General features: G+C 38.4%; 2 protein-coding genes across 3 annotated transcripts in view; one reads left to right on the top strand and one right to left on the bottom strand.

The window, feature by feature from the left end:
• The window catches only part of REL (REL proto-oncogene, NF-kB subunit), a 50,372-nt gene extending 30,535 nt beyond the window's left edge, over window positions 1-19,837 (top strand). The window contains exons 6-10 of one of the 2 annotated variants that reach the window (XM_005662527.3): window positions 1,003-1,107; window positions 1,212-1,424; window positions 2,633-2,701; window positions 3,128-3,199; window positions 4,572-19,837. In XM_005662527.3, the coding sequence (XP_005662584.1) occupies window positions 1,003-1,107; window positions 1,212-1,424; window positions 2,633-2,701; window positions 3,128-3,199; window positions 4,572-5,344 (1,232 nt within the window). In that variant the 3' untranslated portion in view covers window positions 5,345-19,837. The remainder of the gene's footprint in view (window positions 1-1,002; window positions 1,108-1,211; window positions 1,425-2,632; window positions 2,702-3,127; window positions 3,200-4,571) is intronic. The other variant, XM_013996137.2, reaches the window with a different exon arrangement.
• Window positions 17,926-21,677, bottom strand: part of PUS10 (pseudouridylate synthase 10) — a 72,530-nt gene continuing 68,778 nt past the window's right edge. The window contains 1 exon segment of the mRNA XM_021087518.1: window positions 17,926-21,520. Coding sequence (XP_020943177.1) covers window positions 21,482-21,520 — 39 coding nt within the window. The 3' untranslated portion in view covers window positions 17,926-21,481.

Below are 21,677 nucleotides of genomic sequence, written 5' to 3'. Positions count from 1 at the left end.
TTTTTTTTTTTCCTCTTAGCAACATACCTTGAACTTCTTTTCCTTTGAGGTATCTTATTCTTTTCAGTAGCTACATATTTCCTTATACGGCTGTATCATAATTTTACTAAATCATGACCCTACTACAAGACATTTGGGTTGTTTCCTTCTCACTTTCTTCTTTTTGCTTTAAAAAATTGTATTGCAATAAATATCCTATATGTGCATATCTTGTGCAAATCTCTCTAGCATCAATTTGCAGAAGTAGAAATACTGGCAAAGGCTAAATCAAAGGATATGGATATTTAAAGTTTTAAAAGATTATGAAATTGCCCTCAAATGTTTTATCTTTGTGTCTGTGTGTATCTCTTATATATGCACCCACCAATGATGTATAACTTCACCTGTTTTGCATGTTAGAAGGATAGTGTCTGGGACAGAGGGCTGTATAGGTAGATCAGAGTATCTTCATCACGGAGAGCTTTGAATACCAGGAAGTTTTTGGAAAAATATTGACCAGATTATGGGAAGCATGAGAGTTGCATTTCCATAGGGTTGTGGTCATAATTTTAAAAAATTAATCTGGTGACTGCGTATAGGATGGATAGGAAGAATCAGGATTTAGAAGCAAGCAGATTTTTTTTTTTTTTTTTTTTTTTTTTTTGGTCGCATCTATAGCATACAGAAGTTCCTGGGTCAGGGATCACACCCATGCCACAGCAGTGACAGCGTTGGCCCCTTAACACACTGGGCCATAAGAGAACTCCCGGAAGCACAGAGATTTAATTAGAGGACATGTCATTGCCTAGAAATGAAGTCATAAGGCTCTAAAGCAGTTTGGGCAATGCCCTTAGGAAAAGAAAGAAGTAGATGTGGATGATTAAGGTATTTAGTGTCCTTTATTTATACACTAATGCATTTGTCTATCCTATAAATTTTTTTCCTAAAACTGTCCATCAAAAAGGAATAAAACATACTACTAACATGGCAACCCATTTAAAAAAAAAAAACCTTTATATGTAGGTGCTCCAAATACTGCGGAATTAAGGATTTGTCGTGTAAATAAGAACTGTGGAAGTGTCAGAGGAGGAGATGAAATATTTCTACTCTGTGACAAAGTACAGAAAGGTATTTTTTTTTGTTTCTTTTTTGTTTCATTAAATTCGGAATATATTTTAGATTAATAGATCTTACCTTGTTTTCCCATTGTTATTTGCTTTTGTATTCCCTAGATGACATAGAAGTTCGGTTTGTGTTGAATGATTGGGAGGCAAAAGGTATCTTTTCACAAGCCGATGTACACCGCCAAGTAGCCATCGTTTTCAAGACTCCACCATATTGCAAAGCTATAATAGAACCAGTAACAGTAAAAATGCAGTTACGGAGACCTTCTGACCAGGAAGTTAGTGAATCTATGGATTTTAGATATCTGCCAGATGAAAAAGGTATGGCTTTTTCATGTTAAGGTTTTATATATGTCTTTTCTTTTTTTTTTGTCTTTGTCTTTTCAGGGTGGCACCCATGGCATATGGAGGTTCCCAGGCTAGGGGTCAAATTGAAGCTGTAGCTGCCAGCCTACACTACAGCCACAGCAACTCCAGATCCAAGCCACATCTGCGACCTACACCACAGCTCACAGCAGCGCCAGATCCTTAACCCACTGACTGAGGCCAGGGATCGAACCCTCATCCTCATGGATGATAGTCAGATTCATTTCCGCTGAGCACAACAGGAATTCCTGTTTTATGTATTTCTTAAAGTTAGTCCTACTAATAACATTTTCTTGTAAGATATATTTGAATACAGTTATGCTTATTCATAATTTATGGTTCTTTTCCTGAAAGTTTTTGGTTGATTTTTGACTGTTCTTTTTTGCTCTGTGAATCTCTTTCTTAGAAAAGGAACCTGGAATAATTTCAAAGTATCTAAACTGTTTATCAAAATTTATTTTATATTTGAGATTCTATTTTGGTCCTTACTGTGTCCTCTGGATAGATGGCAAACTTGTCACTCAGAAAGTGGTCTCTGGAATTCCCTGGTGGCACATTGGGTCAAGGATCCAGTGTTATCAGGTTAGATCCCTGGCCTGGGAACTTCCACATGCCACAGGTGTGGCCAAAAAAAAGTGGTCTCCATTTTGGTCCTTATCTGCCCTTACTGCCTTAATTGACACTGGTGACTCATAGGTGTTACAAGAAAATTAAATGACTATTACAGACTTTTTTTTTGGTCTTTTTAGGGCTGCACCCCCAGCATATGGAAGTTCCCAGGCTAGGAGCTGTATCCGCTGGCCTGCGCCACAGCTGCAGCGACACAGGATATCAGCCACATCTGTGACCTAGACCACAGCCCACAGCAACACCAGATCCTTAACCCACTGAGAGGGCCCAGGGACTGAACCCTCGTCCTCATAGATACTAGTCATGTTCATTACCACTGAGCCATGATGGGAACTCCTAGACTGTTTTTTTACTAAGAGAAAAAATCCTTTATTACTGACTTGGGACATACTTTGTGACACTTATAAACCCATTTTATGAACATTTATTTAACGTACTTTCTATATAGAACTAAAACATCTATATATTTATTAAAAGAGAGGAAGCATAATCCCATGATGATTCACATGCTTTCCTGGTTTCTTTCTAACCAGATACATATGGCAATAAAGCAAAGAAACAAAAAACAACTCTACTTTTCCAGAAACTGTGGCAGGATTGTGGTAAGAACATTTTGGATTGATTTGTATTTAAATAAGTTTGAGGAGGGTTTTTTTGTTTGTTTGTTTTTTGGGGTTTCTTTTTCTTTATGTAGTTTTTCATATTTTAACTGATAACTGTTATTTTTCAAACTGCATTTGTAATTTTTTTTGCTCTTTAGGGCTGCACAAGCGGCATATGGAAGTTCCCAGGCTAAGGGTCTAATTGGAGCTGTAGCCGCCATCCTACACCACAGCCACAGCAATGCCACATCTGAGCCACAGCTGTGACCCACACCATAGCTCCCAGCAATGTGGGATCCTTAACCCACTAAGCAAGGTCAAGGATCGAACCCTCATCCTCATGGATACTCATCGGGTTCGTTAACCACTGAGCCATGATGAGAACTCCCAAACTGCATTTATGATAATGGAAAAATTTTATTGCAGGAGTTAATTTTCCTGAAAGACCTAGACCTAATCCCCTAGGAACAATGGGAGAAGGAAGATTCATCAAAAAAGGTATTTATTCCCTATACAGAATTTCTTGAGATCAGTGCTTTGCACAGGATATTGGAATTTCATTCTGAAGAATGAAAACCACCTCTTTGATATAGTCTATCTACTCATGTATTTTTTTTTTCATGCTCAGAATATTGATTGAATAGATCTCAGCTTCTGAAAGTGTCCTGTTGGCAACTACAATTAAATTTGGGGGATTTATTGTTTGGGATTTTACTAATTACAGTGTGTCATGGAAGAAATGGTTTAGATCTTGCCAGGTGCCTATCTTTATTTATTTGTAAGGTTTTACTATAACACAGTCCATCTGATTGAATATCGTCTATGGATGATTTTCTTATACCAGAGCAGCAGAGTTGAGTAGTTCCACAGAGACTCTATGGCCCACCATGCCTAAAATATTTACTATCCAGCCCTTTGCACAAAAACAGGTTGCCAATTTCTGATTTAGATCATTCTGCTAGGGTTAATTAGAAATCTTTTCTTCTTTTTTATATTCTTAAATCAGTACTTTTTCTTAGTTTAATATGCACAGCAGTCATATAACATGTAAATAAATACAGACTCCATTTTTTATTTAAAGTTTTATTAAAGTATAGTTTTACAATGTTAATGATAATTCATTCATTTTTTTTCTGTCTGGGAATTTTGTAGTGCCTTAGAGTGAGTTATATCTTACTATAGCTTAGAAATTTATGTGGATTTTTCAATCACGATAATGAATGTTTCCTCCGTCCCTCAGTTGTTCTCCTAAAACTGGAGAATATGAAATGACTTTTACTCTTTGGAGACCCATTAACTGAAATTCTGATATTTATCTTTCACAGTTCAAAAATACCTTTTTTTTTTTTTTTGCTTTTTACGGCCACACTTGTGGCATATGGAGGTTTCCAGGCTAGGGGTCTCATCGGAGCTACAGCTGCCAGCCTACACCATAGCTGCAGCAACACAGGATCTGAGCCGCATCTGTGACCTACACCACAGCTCATGACAGCGCCAGATCCTTAACCCACTGAGAGAGGCCAGGGATCGAACCTGCAACCTCACGGTTCCTAGTCAGATTCGTTTCCAATGCGCCACGACAGGAACTCCCAAAATACCTTTATAGGACCTTGGAAATTATATTTTCACAATTAACTGGAATGAAATTTTCTATGCCAAAATAACCAAAATCATTTTATAGGTATTTGTGAAACAATAAGCATTAGAGAAGTCAATTCTGGACTCCTGTAATAGTTACCATTTTTATTTGAAATGTTACATTAATTTCCTTGAAAATTTTTAGTGTGTTTATGTAATTTTAATTTAGAAATAATACTTTTAATAATTTCGTTCATTTCAGTTTTGTAAAAATACATTTCATCTCCCACAGAATCAAACTTGTTTTCTCATGGTGCAGTTTTGACAGAAACATCCAGGCCAGTTTCAAGTCAAGCAGAATCCTACTATTCCTCATCCATCTCAAGTGCATTGTCACATCCTGCTTCAACCATACCCACAATGGTACCTCAGCCTTCTTCAAGCTGGTCATCAGTGGCCCGCCCCACCTCACGCTCAGTCAATACAAATTCACTGAGTGGTTTCTCACCAGGGACCCTTTCCTCTAATTCACATGTTATCACGCCATTCCTGGAAATGCCTGTTATGAATGATCTGAATACTTCTAATGCTTGCATTTATAATAATACAAATGACATAGGCAGAATGGAAGCATCGTCTGTGTCACCAGCTGACTTATATGGTATTTCTGATGCCAGCATGCTGCCTCATTGTCCTGTGAACATGATAACGCCCAGTAACGACAGCATGAGGGAGACTGATAATCCGAGACTTGTGAGCGTGAATCTTGAAAACCCTTCCTGTAATTCAGTGTTAGACCCAAGAGACTTGAGACAGCTCCATCAGATGTCGTCTTCCAGTATGTCAACAGTCACCAGCTCCAGTACTACTGCTTTTGTTTCCCAGTCAGAGGCATTTGAGGGATCTGACTTTAATTGTGCAGATAACAGTATGATAAACGAGTCAGGACCATCAAACAGTACTAATCCAAACAGTCATGGTTTTGTTCAAAATAGTCAGTATTCAGGTATTGGCACTACGCAGAATGAACAATTGAGTGACTCATTTGCATTTGAGTTTTTTTAGGTTAACTTGTAAGATTTAAATGGTGAATTAATTAAATCTCTTGGAGTTCCCATTGTGGCTCAGTGAAAATGAACCTGACCAGTGTCCATGATGATGCAGGTTCAATCCCAGGCCTTGCTCAGTGGGTTAAGGATTTGGTATTGCCACAAGCTTCCATGTAGGTTGCAGACGTGGTTTGGATCTCACTTTGCTGGGGCATGGGCTGGCAGCTTGAGCGCCAGTTCGACCCCTAGCCTGGGAACTTCCATATGCCGTGGGTGCGGCCATAAAAATTTTAAAAATAAAAAACAAAATAAAGGAAACTTCTAAAAAAAGAATTCAATCTCTTTAAAGGTTGTCACCATTTTGATTTTATCTATGTAGATGCAAAATTTTATATTTCTCTGACTACAACTGTGACACAAGGGAGTTTTTTGGTTATGTTTTAGGGATGATAGTTCAAAAACATATTTATCAGAGGGAATAGTATCTTGAACAACACATGTTTGAACTGTGTGGTCCATTGTGCAGTACACAGATTTTTTTTTTACTGTTCAAGTACTGCAGTACTACACGATTTGAGACGGGCTGAATTCATGGATGCAGAATTGCAGAGACAGGAGGCCATCTGTAGAGTTTTAAAGTTAAACATGGATTTTCCACTGTACAGAGGCTCAGTGCCCCAACCCCTGTGTTGTTCAAGGGTCAACTGTAATTATAACTTTAGGTATGTAGAGGATGGATTGCTCTAACAGGCAGTCTTGGCTTGGGAGCTTCTTGTTTTGCTGGCAGAGAATTTGTCGAGATAAAATGAAAGATGAATTCTCAGTGCTTGAAGCTGCAGCTTAAAAAGGGAGATGAACTCATTTCCCACTTTCAGGAAGAGCTAGAAAAATTTGTCCAGCATTTACAGAAGACTTTTGCTTCAAAAGTAGATAAATCCACACAGACCGAACTCCTAGGCTGTGATGCATTGTGGAATCCTACATACAATTAAACTGGGAATTTCCTGGTGGCCTAGTGGTTAAGGACTCAGCATTGTCACTGCTATGGCTCGGGTTCCGTCTCTGGCCTGGGAACTTCCGTGTGCTATGAGTATGGCCAAAAAACCCCCCCTTTAAACCTGTATATACTCTTGGTATGCAGAATACAAAGTTGGAAACAGTCACAAAAGGAAAATTTTCCAAAATAGAAATTTAAAAGGGCTTTACTATTTCTTCTTTTATTATTTTTTTTTTTTTTCCTTTTGAAGACATGTGATCTCATTCTGTGTGTGGTGGGAATTGTCTTGAGAGTCCTGTCACTTTTTCGCAAGACAGACTGAGAACATTATAGCAAGGCTATAATGTTTTTCCAGGTACACTTTTTTGGTTTTTTAATTTTAATTTTTATTTATTTTTGGGGAGGTTTTTTTGTTTGTTTGTTTGTTTTTTGCTTTTTAGGGCATATGGAAGTTCCCATGCTAGGGGTTGAATCAAAGCTGCAGCTGCTGGCCTATACCACAGGCACAGCAATGCAGGATCCTTAACCCACTAAGCAAGGCGAGGGATCAAACCTGTGTCCCCATGGATACTAGTCAGATTAGTTACCACTGAGCCATTATGGGAACTCCCCTGAGCACTCTTTTATACTTCTTTTATGATGTATTAATATATTCTTAGTTAAGTGAACTAATTCATATTTGCTTTTAAGCAAATTGAAGGTAAAACCTGTAATGGCTATGCCATTGGAAAAATTAATTCCTTATTATTTTTGAGGCCCATGGGCCAAGGTGACCCCTAAGGGGTTTTCTGAGGCTTCTTGGAGTTTCCTAGATTTACATGTAAATAAAAATTTCTTTAAAATGCCAAATTGAGAGGGAACATACCTTGATATAATAAAAGCCATTTATGACAAATCCACAGCAAATACTCAATGGAGAAAAGCTGAAAGCCTTTTTCCACTAAAATCTGAAACAAGGATGCCCACTCTCACCACTTTATTCAACATAGTATTGGAAGTCCTGGTCACAACAACCAGACAAACAAAAGAAATAAAAGATATCCAAATTGGAAGAGGAGAAGTAAAATTATCACTGTATGCAGATGACGTGATACTACATATAGAAAACCCTAAGGACTCCACACAAAAACTGCTTGAACTGATCAACAAATTCAGCAAAGTAGCACAAGATTAATATTCAGAAATCAGTGGCATTTCTGTATACTAACAATGAAATATTAGAAAAGGAATACAAAAATACAATAGCTTTTAAAATCACACCCCCAAAAATTAAATACCTGGGAATAAACCTGACCAAGGAGGTCAAAGACTTACATGCTGAGAACTATAGAACATTAATCAAAGAAATTAAAGAGGATTCAAGGAAATGGAACGATATTCCATGCTCCTGGATTGTAAGAATTAATATCATTAAAATGGCCATACTACCCAAAACAATCTACAGATTCAATGCAATCCCTATCAAATTACCCACGACATTTTTCGCAGAACTAGAACAATCCAAAAATTTATATGGAATCATAAAAGACCCAGAATTGCCAAAGCAATCCTGAGGAACAAAAACCAAGCAAGAGACATAACTCTCCCAGACTTCAGGCAATATTACAAAGCCACAGTAATCAGGACAGTGGTACTGGCACCAAAACAGACAGACCAATGGAACAGAATAGAGATCCTAGAAGTAAAACCAGACACCTATGGTCAATTAATCTTTGACAAAGGGGGCAAAAATGTAAAATGGGAAAAAGACTGTCTTTTCAGCAAGTGGTGCTGGGAAAACTGGACAGCTACATGTAAATCAATGAAATTGGATCACGTCATGCACAAAAATAAACTCAGAATGGCTTAAAGACTTGAACTAAGACATCATCAAACGCCTAGAAGAGGACATAGGCAAAACATTCTCTAACATCAACCTTACAAATGTTTTCTCAGGTCAGTCTCCCAAGGCAACAGAAATTAAAGCAAAAATAAACCAGTGGGACCTAATAAAACTGACAAGCAAAGGAAACCATTAAAAAAAAAAAAAGCAACCTGTGGAATGGGAGAAAATATTTTCAAACAATGCAGCTGACAAGGGCTTAATCTCTAAAATATACAAACAATTTATATAACTCAATGGCAAAAAAAGCCAACACCCCAATTGAAAAATGGGAAAAACCTGAATAGATATTTCTCCAAAGAAGATATACAGATGGCCAATAAGCACATTAAAAAATCTTCATCATCCCTGATTATTAGAGAAATGCAAATCAAAATTACTATGAGGTACCACCTCACACCAGTCAGAATGGCTATCGTTAATAAGTCCACAAATAACATATGCTGGAAAGGGTGTGGAGAAAATGGAACCCTCCTGCACTGTTGGTGGAAATGTAAATTGGTACAACTACTATGGAAACATTATGGAGGTACCTCAGAAAACTACATACAGAACTACCACATGACCCAGCAATCCCACTCTTGGGCATAGATCCAGACAAAACTTTCCTTGAAAAAGGCACATGCACTCATGTTCGTTGCAGCACTATTCACAATAGCCAAGACATGGAAACAACCTAAATATCCATCGATAGATGAATGGATTAAGAAGATGTATATATACACACTGGAATACTACTCAGCCATAAAAAAGAACAAAATAATGCCATTTGCAGCAATATGGATGGAACTAGAGACTTTCATACTAAGTGAAGTAAGTAAGAAACAGAAAGACAAATACCAGGTGATATCACTTATATCTAGAATCTAATACAAGGCACAAATGAACCTTTCCAAATGAAACTCATGGCCTTGGAGAACAGACTTATGGTTGCCAAGGGGGAGGGGGGAGGGAGTGGGGTGGATTGGGAATCTGGGATTAATAGATACAAACTGTTGCCTTTTAATGGGTAAGTGATGAGATCCTGCTGTATAGCACTGGGAACTATGTCTAGTCACTTATGATGGAGCATCATGTGAAAAAAAGAATGTATATATATATGTGTGTGACTGGGTCACTTTGCTGTATAGTAGAAAATTGACAGAACACTGTAAAGCAGCTATAATGGAAAACATGAAAATCATTAGAAAATAAAATGCTAAATTGGAAGTAAGCTCTCAAGGTATGGGAGTTCTCTACACTTTGGGCTATATAAATCCCTACCTTTAAAATTGCCTACGATTTTAGCTTTACATCCATGTTTTTAAGGGGAAGAGATTTCCTTGGACCTTTCCTCTTTCTTTTGTGTCCAAACTCACTGTGATGTATGTACCTCATCCAGTTTCATGCTGTCAGCTCCCAAATTTTAACCTTTAGCTTAGACTCATCCCCTGAACTCCAGAGTTGGAGCTTATGCATGTGTGTAAAACAGATTATTTGACCTCTCTACATAGAAATCTAGTTAAAGCTCAAACTCAACACATCCATAGCTGAGTTCCTGATCTTCCCTCCCAAACTGGCTTATTCTTCAGCCTTCCTCAACTTGATAAATGACAATGGCATGTTTCTAGTTGCTCAGGTCCAAAATAATGGAGCCATCTTTGATTTTTTTTTCTTTCACCTACCATATCCAGTCTATCAGCAAATCTGGTAAGCCCTCCCTTCAAAATACAGCCAAAGCAGACCACCTCATTTGACCTCTATTATTAACATCCTGTTCTAAGCCACCATCATCTCTTGCCTTGATTGAAGCTATAGCCTCCAAAAACAGTCTTTACATCCTTGTGCTCAGGTAGTTTGTTCTCCTTAAAGCAGCCAGAGTGATTATTTTTAAAACAACTCATATTCATCTACTCAAAACCATCCAGTGGCTCCCCATCTCACTTAAAGACCAAAGTCCTTAAAATTAGCAGACCACACTCCCTCTCCTACCCTCATCCACCACCATGTCCCTGTCTCATTCAGCTCTGGGCACTCTGGCCTCAGTGCTCTTCTTTAGAACGACCACATACACTCCTGCCTCGGACCCTTTGTACTTGGCGTCACCTCTGCCTTTAATCTTTTTCTCTCAGATGTTTGCGTAGCTCACTCATCTGTTTTTTGATCAAGACCTCCCTTGACTATACATACATTGGCACTCTATGCCCTCCCCCAAATTTGTCCCTGATCTGACTTTACTAGATGTTTATACATACGTCTGCATGTGTTTTCCTATACTGGACTATAACTCAAGGCAAAATTTTGTGTTTTTGTTGAATCCCATGTAGAAAAGTGTCTCATATTAAGCTTCCAGTAAATATGTATTGAATGTTCAAAGTACTAATAGAACTTTGGTTTTTGAAAGAATAGCTTTAATTATTAGATGCTTATGATTTTTATAGTTGTTTAATGTGACGTTGGGTTTATTAAATCAAAGAATCATGTATATTCAGGTTGAGGTTTAATGATGACCCAGATTATTTGAAAACAAAGTAATCCCAGTGGCAAAATGATTGTAGTATTTGGGTAGTAATCTTAATTGTGGTGGAACTGTCGTAATGCTAGATAACTTATTAAAGATGTAGTTTATGTTACAACTAGAAGCTACCATAAATGTTGTGCATATTCCTAACTAGAAACAGTGTGTCATTTCACTTGCATAGTACCCAGACAAACCATGAATTTACTGAAATGATTAAAACTAGTCAATTTGGTCAAAATAAGAAATGTGTGAATGTCAGAAAAAGTAAAATTCTGAGTTGAATAATACTGGGAAATAAGGACAGCAGTACAAGACTTGGGGTCAGGATAGTTTGGGAAGCAAAAGAAGAAGATTAAAGACATGTAAGTATCATTAATATTTCTCAGAAATTTCAAAATGAAATACATAACTTAAAAAATCACAAGTAAACATACTTTAGTGGAACTTACCAGGGAGAAAACAACCTGAAGTCATAGTTTCTTTCCTGTTCAAAATATGAACCCAGGATATCTCCAGACAGTGGGTTTGGTGGATTTTTCAATTTTCAGGTGCTATTTACTGATCATAGATTTTATTTTATAATTTTAAAAATTGTCAGTCTGCTTCTTTTTCTCTAAATGTATTTACACTTTCATCTATTCTTATAACACCCCCCCCTTCAGTTGTGAAAAAAAGATTACCTCTTGCTTTCTAAACTTTAGTTACACTGGTGGATCCCTCCTCTTCCCCACCCCCACCCCCACCCCCGTCTCTGCATCCTCACATCACCAGTTAGTGCTTTTCTTTGTATAAATATGGTAAATGTTTTCTCTAGCCTAAAAAACAAGGATGAACATCTTTCCTACCAGTCTCGTGCTCCTTCCGTTCACATCCAGATATTAGGAAATGCTTTCCGCCTCGGTTTCTTCACTTCCCAGTCATTCTCTTTTATCTCCTGTTTTCTTACATCATTCTGGGAAAAGTGACAATCTAGTGCCTTTTTATCAGTACTCTGCTTGACCTATCCATGACCTATCCTCCTGACCACTCCCCTCCTTGCATACTCCTGTCTGAGGCTGACTGGAATCTTTCCAGAGTCTCAACCCCAGCACTCAGTTGGTGCTATTGCCATCCCCACCCCCACCCCCAGCCCCCACCGGGTGACCTCATCTGTGCTCAGGAGAAAGCTTCAGCTTTCTCTCACAATACCCGAATGCCTTTACAGACTGGCTGCCCTTGTTGCATTTTCTACTTTCATTAATGGCATTACCATTTACACTGTAACCTGAGATATTTAATAGGAATCTCAAAATCATATTTTATTCTTTCTCTCACACTCAAAGAATTATCAAATCCTTTTGGGGCTGCCACCCAAAAATCTCTTGCATTTCTTTTCTTTTCTTTATTCCTGCTGCTTTCTTAGTATAGGCCTTCATTCTTGTTCCCCAACAAGAATCCTTTCCATATTTGCAGTTAAAAATAATACCCCATTTTCCCATACACTGTACTACATAGTTAGCATTCCTTGAAAAGATGATCTCAGGCCACTAGGCCTCCATGCCTTTGCATGTTATCCACTCTCCTCTGCTCTCTGCAACCATAGCAAATAGCCTTAAAGCCTGGGCTTCTCCTGCATGGAGTTTGATCCTGCCTCCCTAGCTGAGGTACAGCTTTGTCCATGCCCCCATTGCAGAACCACCTCACTGAATTCAACAGTTATTTCAAGTTTCTCATTCACCTTTGGGACTCCATCACCTAGCACTATCCTTGGCACAGTGGTGCTGAGTAAATGATAGTATTATTAGAGAGGGAAGGCTGATGACATAGGTGTGATTATAAAAACTGTGGACAAGGATATGGTTTTTAAAGGGAAAGGAGGAGTTCCCGTCATGGCGCAGTGGTTAACGAATCCGACTAGGAACCATGAGGTCGCGGGTTCGGTCCCTGCCCTTGCTCAGTGGGTTAATGATCCGGCGTTGCCGTGAGCTGTGGTGTAGGTTGCAGACGCGGCTCGGATCCTGTGTTGCTGTGGCTCTGGCGTAGGCCTGTGGCTACAGCTCCGATTAGACCCCTAGCCTGGGAACCTCCATATGCCGTGGGAGCGGCCCAAGAAATAGCAAAAAGACAAAAAAAATAAAAAATAAAAAAATAAAGGGAAAGGAACTTAACCTGGCAGAAAAAGAAGTGGATGCCAAGATTACCAAGCTTATGAAATACTTTACCCTCTGCTTCCTGTAGTGTCAACTGTATTTAGGTAGAAACTTTACAGTTATCGGGACTGTTTCGTATCTCTGACCTTGCTTCTTCTCTCTACTATATGTGGCAGGTTCTCCCTTGGTGCATTTCCTCAGCACCTTACCCTTGCACAGAAACACCAGTATTCATGTGATCAATCACATATTACACTTCTGAATGTCTAAAGTGCAAAGTACCATGTTAGGTGCTAGAAATGGTACCAAGGTGAATGAGACAAAAGTATAGCTCTAAAAGATATCAGTCTTTTTCTTTTGAGAGAGAAAACAGTATGTGCATAAAATGGACTAATTTTAAATTTACAATTTGATGAATTTTTACATATGTGAATAATCATTTCTAGCTCCACAGAAGTTTCTTTCATGCCCCTTACCAATCTACCTACTTCTCAAAACCACTATTTTGATTTCTGTCATCAGAACCTACTATCTTAATGTCATATTCCATTGGTAGCTAGTTTCCCCACTCAAAACCTTAGTGAATAAAAATAGCTGGGTTGTCAGTTTCTAACCCAATGCTTCAGAAAAACTAATTGTATTGTCCATGTTAGGAGAGTCTTGGAATTGGTGACCCAAGCTTCCTAGTAGCATGAAATAATTTGTTCTGTCATAAATTGGGGTTTAAAACATTACTATGTGATTTTAAACAGCATAGAGAAATAAAGTAATTTTTAGAATATTTGGGTTTGAATCTTCATCTCTGCCACTTAGAAGTTATTTAATGTTCAGCAGATCACACTTTCTATGGGCTTGTCTCTTCAGATATAAAATGCACTTAATTCCCAGCCTACTTACCTCACAAAGTGTGTTGTATTAAGGCATAAGAGGAAACACTGTACATTATATAGTGCTAGTCAAATACTGTTAATAAACCAACATCTGCATATATCCTGTGGCCCTGAGAACCTCTAATCCAAATATCTTTCTACTTGACAGAGTGTCAAAAATCACTATGGATTATATTCTTTAGTAAGAACCCTGAGATGGCTTTCTCTTTAGAATGGCTAGCCATTGCCCAGATCTGGAGGACCTTCATCTGGCTGTCTTCTTTCCCAGACCATTCCCTATTGTATAGTGAAGATAAGGTCAGTTAATCATTTCCAGTTCTGAAATTCTTGACTCTTAATTTCTTTGCTGAAGTTCACTATGAATTGGGAGTTTCATGACTATCTTCATAAAAAGGAGTCTTATAGCCAATGAAGTGGCCACTGAAAATTTTCTGATTTGTTTCTGGAGATTGAATATGAGAGGGGCAAAAATAGGATGCTTTTTGCATCACAAATAATAGAAAATTCCATGCTATTTAATGTCATAAGCTCAGGAGTGGGTAGCGAATCAGAGAGAAATGTGAGTTGTCTGTATCAGTTTTATGCCTTTGTCCAAGATTTAGTCAAATTAATATTTTAACTAATACATCTTAGCCAAATTAACATCAGTGGATAAAATCAAATCTCAAAAGTGGTCATATCTGTAAGTTTTTTTTTTCATGTATACAAAAGTGTAGACCCCCAAAACCATTTTGTCCCTACTACCCTCACTAATAAAACAAGTATTTAATTTTTATTTTTTTATGGCCATACCCATAGCATTTGGAAATTCTCCAGGCCAGGGATTGAATCTGAGCCATAGCTGCAATATAGGTCATAGCTATGGCAACACTGGATCTTTTAACCCAACGCACAAGGCTGGGGATCAAACCTACACCTCTGCAATGACCCCAGCCACTGTGGTCAGATTCTTAACCCACTGCACCACAGCAGAACTCCAAAACTATAATTTTTAATTTCTTCTAAATATTTTTTTCTACTCTAAATGTATATGGCTTTAGAAAAAACTACTACCTGCTAATATTACCTTTTAAAGGGAGTAGCATTTATCATATTCTAATACACTTATCTTTTACTTCTACAATTTCAGTTTACTATTGGACTTTGAAAAATTTAAAGAATCACCAGAAATTCATTAAACACCTATGTGTGAACAGTAATGCACAGTAATTGGTTCTGAATGTTGGTGCTTCAATAAAGCAAGTTTTCAGGCATATCAGCAGATAAATATTTTTGTTAAAAGTATAAACATTCATCTTGCTTATTTTTCTTAAACTTTAATCACAGTTTAGTCAAACATTACAAATGTCAAATGTTTCTAGTCAAAACATTACAGCTTTGCATAAAATGTAGTAAAAAATAAGTTGGACTGCTTGGGGATCCATTTGTGGAATTCAGACTCAGGGGACTTCATTGATAATACACTTGATTTTATTGGATAATCAGCTGAAAATGGTGGTCACCGGTGAACAATTCAGGTAGCTTTAATATGAAATGTAAAGGAAGACAATGTTTTGAGGGTAAAGGGCGTTCTTAAATGCCCATGGTTTAGACCATATGTATCCTTTTGGGGATGACTTCTATTTTATTTATTTTTTGTCTTTTGTCTTTTTAGGACCACACCCATGGCACATGGAGGTTCCCAGGCTAGGGGTCCAATTGAAGCTGTAGCTGCTGGCCTATGCCACAGCCATGGCAATGCCGGATCCAGGCCACATCTGTGACCTACACCACAGCTCACGGCAGTGCCAGATCCTTAACCCGTTGAGCGAGGCCAGGGATTGAACCCACAACCCATGGTTCCCAGTAGGATTCGTTTCTGCTGCGCCACGACGGGAACTCCAGGATGACTTCTGTTTTAAAAGAATGTACTTAAAAATACCGTTGACTACAGTAAAACCAGATCCCTGCAGAATGGCACTATTCTATTTTTTAAACTGTTTTGAGTATTTTTATATACTTCTTAGTGACTGTAATGAATTTGGAGGCACTGAAAAAAAATGATTTTTTAAAAGATCTTAGGTACTGTTCAGTTATTTAATGTTAAGTGTGGTATCAAGATGCAGTCATTTTTAGAGCTTCTGTGGATGAGCGGAGCTGTCCATGGCCATGTCTGTGGTATCCACAGTGGCAGTGAGAGTGACTGTCCCTTCCCACCCTCTCGGCTCCACTCGCTGTATGCCTTCTGCTTGTACCTACCTCTCTGCAGCTCCATGCACCACAGCTGGACATCACACCTCAGCAGGAGACATGTGTGAGGCAAGATGGTGGAGTAGAAGGACTTTCTCACTTCCTCTCATGAAAACACCAAAGTCACAACTAACTACTGAGCAACCATCAACAGAAAAGACTGGAAACTACCAAAAAAAGATATTCTACACCCAAAGACAAGAAGCCACAATGAGTCAGTAGGAGGGACACTTTAATGATATAAGCAAAGCCCATACCTGCTGGGTGGGTGATCAAGAAACTGGAAAATAACTATATTGCAGACTTCCCCCCAGGAATGAGAGTTCTGAGCTCCACATTAGGTTCCCCAGCTTGGGAGTCTGACATTGGGAAGAGGAGTCCCCACAGGCATTTGGCATTGAAGGCTAGTGGGGCTTGAGTGCAGGAGCTCCACAGGACTGGAGAAACAGACTCCACTCTTAGAGGGAGCACACAAGGTCTCATGTGCATTAGCTCCCAGGACATAGCAGGGATTCCATAAGGACCTCCCCAGACCTTGGAGGGTCTTCTGCGGAGGTAAGAGTTGGCTGTGGCTCACTATGAGGGCAGGACACTGGAGACAGAGGCTCCATGGACTAATCATCAGCTTGAGCTTCCCTAGAGGCTGCCATTTTGGAAAGATCTGGCCCCACCCATCAGCCTCGAGGCTCCAGTGCTGAGAAACCCCAGGCTGAGGAACCAACAGGGTGGGAACACAGTCCCACTCACTAGCAGAAAGGCTGCCTAACGTTGCCCTCGGGGCACTAAGTCACCTCTACTCAGGCCCAACATGGCCCTCCTACAAACCAGAGTGACAAGACCCAGTTCCACTCAGTGGGGAGGCACCAGTCCCTCCCACAAGGAAGACTGCAGAAGCTCATGGATCAGATTTATTCACCAGGGGGCAGACACCAGAAGAGGGGCTACAACCTCTGCAGCTTGCAGAAAGGAGACTGCTTTCTTGCTTTCTTTTTTAAGAAAGCTAGATGAAATGAAATGGCAGATGAAGGAACATGACAAATCCCCAGAAGAAAAACTAAGTGAAGTGGGCAACCTACATGAAAAAGAGTCCAACATAATGATTTTAAGGATGATCCAAGGTCTTGGGGGTGAGGGGAATGGAGGCACAGATGGAGAAATTACAAGAAATGTTTAACAAAGAAATATAAGACTTAAAAAAGAGACGAACAATACAATAACAAATGAAAAATACATTAGAAGGAATTAATAGAATATATGAAGCAGAAGAATGAGTAAGTGAGATGGAAGACTGACGCAGAACACAATAAAGGAAAAAGAATGAAAAGAAATGAGAATAATCTAAGAGAACTCTGGGACAACATTAAAATGCACCAACAGGAGTTCCCGTCGTGGCTCAGTGGTTAATGAATCCGACTAGGAACCATGACGTTGCGGGTTCAATCCCTGGCCTTGCTCAGTGGGTTAAGGATCTGGTGTTGATGTGAGCTGCGGTGTAGGTTGCAGACGCAGCTTGGATCCCGTATTGCTGTGGCTGTGGCGTAGGCCAGTGGCTACAGCTCCGATTTGACTCCTAGCCTGGGAGCGGCCCAAGAAATGGCAAAAAGACAAAAAAATAAATAAAATGCACCAACATTCATATTATAGGGGCTCCAGGAGAAGGGGTGTGTGGAGAAAGTACTTTAGGAGATAATAGCCAAAAACTTCCCTAACATGGGAAGGGAAACACTCAAGTCTAGGAAACAGTCCCATACAGGATAAATTCAAGGAGGAACACTCCAAGACACATTATTAATCAAACTGATCAAAATTAAAGACAAAATATTAAAAGCTACTAGGGAAAAGCAACAAATAATATACAAGGGCACCCCCAAAAGGTTATCAGTTGATATTTCAGCAAAAACTCTGCAGGCCAGAACAGAGTGGCATGATGTATTTAAAATGGTAAAAAGGAAGAAACATACACTCAAGAATACTCTACCCAGCAAGGCTTCATTCAGATTTCACAGGGAAATCAAGATGCAATCATTTTTAAAATGTCAAAATGCCTTTTGTACAGAGTGTTTTATTACCTTTGTAATATCTTGTGTACAGTGATTTTTTTCTTGGTAATATAATAAATGGAAAAAAATTCTAAAATCCTTAGAAAAAATTCTGTTGCTTTGACTTTAAAATATCAGCAAGATTTTCTTTATATTCATAGCACCCACCTTACAGAGAAAGGTAGTTTTTGTTGCTTAGAAACATTAGACATCTTTATGGAATGCTGTAGCTGAATACTTGCATATGTAACTGTCCTTTAAAATGCTAATTTTGTAGAGTACTGAAATGCCTTTTATTTTTTATTTTTAGTCTTTTTAGGGCCACACTTGCAGCATATGGAGGTTCCAGGCCAGGGGTCAAATCAGAGCTGTAGCTGCTAACCTACACCACAGCCACAGCCGCACCAGATCTGAGCTGCTTCTGTGACCTACACCACAGCTCATGGCAATGCCAGATCCTTAATCCACTGAACAAGGCAGGGATCGAACCTGCAACCTCCTGGTTCCTAGTTGGATTCGTTAACCACCGAGCCATGACGGGAACTCCATGAAATGACTTTTAAAGAGTTTCATTTTCTGCCTTCCTGCCTGTGTTTCTCCCTTCCTGAACAATTCAGGACAAAAGTCATTTGATTATTCTGAGCAAGATACAGGTAGGTGTTACCTCAGGGGGTGAAGGTGGTAGCCCAGCGTAGAGTCTGAGAACATTTGAGGATGCTAAGGAAGGGAATCTCAGTGATCTGGAATAAGGATGCAGTGATAGGAGATTGGTTATTTATGAGAGAGAAGATCTATCAAGTAAATAATATTAAGGCTAATGGGAGTCAGATTTCTCACTGTCAGGAATTACAAATATGGAAAGGGAGAAACCTAGAAGAAGGTTGGAACTGGAAGTACCAGTAAAAACTCACAGTTTTCAATATATAGGCATGTGTGTGCATGTGTCATGACAGAGCTTGGGAGCAGCAATGCCACAACAGCAATGAGCACACCTAGTATCCAGACCTTTTTCTAACCATCACTTTCCATGAAAAGGAACCATTTCTTAGAGAAATAGCCTATTTCAGGGCTAGTGCAGATGAAATACAGTATGAGCCTGCATTATCTTTGCATTAAAGGTAAGAACATGCTCCAAGAGTGATGGGGATATGTCGAAGGGACAATGCCAGATCCTTAACCTAGTAGGCTACCAGGGAATTCCACAAGACACTTGTTAAAGGGAAAAAGTAACTATAAAAAGTGGAGGGACTTGGCACTCGCTATACCCTTCGTTAATTGATCAAACCCCAATCATCATAACTGCAGTAATCAAAATTGTGTACATCTGCAAAGATGCAAGAAGACAGTAACTCTTCTGTGGTATTCTTGCTAGAAAGGTACAATCTGAACCTAATTATAAAGAAACATCAGGCAAATCAAAATGAGGCACAGTCTACAAAATGACTGGCCTGAAATCTTCAAAAACATTACATTAATGAAAGTCAAAATGTTTCAGGTTGGGGAAGATTAGAGAGACACAATTAAATGCAAAGTATCATCCCTTGACTATGAAGGACATTGTTGCGACAACTGATGAAATTTGAGCGGGGTCTGTGGACTATGTAATAGCAATGTTAGTGTTAATTTCTTAACTTTGACAGTTATTTTGCGGTGAAGCAGAATAATATCCTGGATTGTCAGAATTTGCCCTTGTTTTCAGAAATTACACACTAATGTATTTGGGATGATACATTTCAGGGAAAAATGTACTTTGTACTTTTCTTATAAGTTTGAAGTTATTTCAAACTGAAAAATATAAAATATATTTTATCTATTAATAATAAAGGGTACCGCTTAAAATCAACTCAGGAAAGATTACATCAAAGTTGATTCTCTTATGTGGATGTAAAAATCAAAGAATAAATGAAAAAGGCTGTTCCCCAAATTATTTAAATCTCTTTTGTAGCAAAACTTCCCCTGAAACTGAGAAACATTCACACAAATGTTCTTACCGTCTTATCAAAAGTTTATTTCTATTAACCCTTTCTCATTTTCTGGATTGAAAATAGTGAAAAAATTATCTGCTATTATTCACATATGAAATTTCATGTCAGTTAACCCATTTTCCTAATTCATAAGGTGAATAATACAACTTAGTATTTATGAAGCATGTTTAATGTAGAGACAGGAAAGTGAGTAATCACAACTATCCAAGTCACATGTGTTCTAAAATAAGCTCAGATAGTTGAATCAGGGTGCTGGAAATTGCACATAAATCTGAAATTTTAATGAGGCTCCTTACTGAAACTTCTTAATGACTCATCCATTTTCTTTAGGTTTTGCTTACTTAAAGTTTTTTCTCTTCATAGTGCCAACTGATGATTAACTTATTAACAGATGGTAATCATATGCGATCATATGAAATTTACTTGGGCTGTTTTTTGGTAAGCTTGATTTGATATCTAAATTCCAAAAGTCAGTTGTCATAGTTACATGCATGGAAATGACATTCTTGGGTGCCTCTTCCATACAGTAGGTGCCCAATAATCAAGTTTATTAGAAAAGACCTAGAGACTGGGAAACTTCAGTCCTAGTCCTAGATACGGAATTAACTAACGATTTTAGATAAATCAGTTAACTTCTGTTCTTTGGTTTTCACATTTATAAAGTGTAGATGATAATATCATATCCACCTGGTGAGGATGTCTGAAATTGGATAATACTCTGAAGCAGTCTGGAATAATATCAGCTTACCTTTGTTTAGCAATCTAAATTTTTCAAAATCTTATCCCTGGGATTGAAGTCATTGAAGGCACTTGTGTCTCCTTAGTTAAAAGATTTGTGAATGTCTCTTACCATGGTATGCCTCAATTCCTAAGGTTTCACTTTTTCTCCCCCAGGAAATGTACTGACAATTTTAGATTATCAAAACAGGAACTTGGAGTCATTAAGATTTGTAACAGATCACACCCAAAGTACTTCTGTTGGTGATAGCTTGCTTGAAGCTTACTGGGAAAAATATTAATGATGTCAGGTTTGCATTTGATATCTTAGACTATTACAAGGATACTGTGATGCATTAAAGCTAGATGTAACTTTTTATCAAGATCATTGAAAAAATTAAAACATGATTTTAAAAGTGGTATCTCTCTTGTGGAGGGAAATTTTGCTGACAGAAATTACAGGTTCTAAGATTACTAGAGAATGTATTCTGTTTGTACCTCTCTAAATGAAAGTTAGAAAATGGTTTCAGTATTCATAGTTTGGCTTGTGGGGGAATGGAGAGGGAATGAGAAAAATCGTATGACATTCTTAGAACAATTCAACACAAAATATACACATACATAGATCCTGAGATGTTACAACAAATTAAAAAATATATAGATCAACATGATCCAGATGGTTTCCAAGGCACCGTTATGGTGGGTAAACAGCCATGTAAAAGTTTATGCTGAATGGACGTCCACACTGTGCCAGAAAACCCTACTCCTTGTTTCCAAATTTGAAGTCAATCATCCAGAGCAGGGGGCCAGTCAACATCTACAGACTAAAGGGAAGGAAACAAGTCATTAAAACATTATTGTTCTAATAAACACTTGCTGGTTATGCTGTATAAATTTAATAGTGTTAATATAATGCAACAGAAGAAACTGCATTGGAAGAAAATAGCCATTGCACACAATTCAACACTCTGAAGTACATCT

Source organism: Sus scrofa, chromosome 3 (genome assembly GCF_000003025.6).
Source record: "Sus scrofa isolate TJ Tabasco breed Duroc chromosome 3, Sscrofa11.1, whole genome shotgun sequence".
NCBI classification, from domain to species: domain Eukaryota; kingdom Metazoa; phylum Chordata; class Mammalia; order Artiodactyla; family Suidae; genus Sus; species Sus scrofa.
This window is presented reverse-complemented; position numbering and strand designations above follow the sequence as displayed.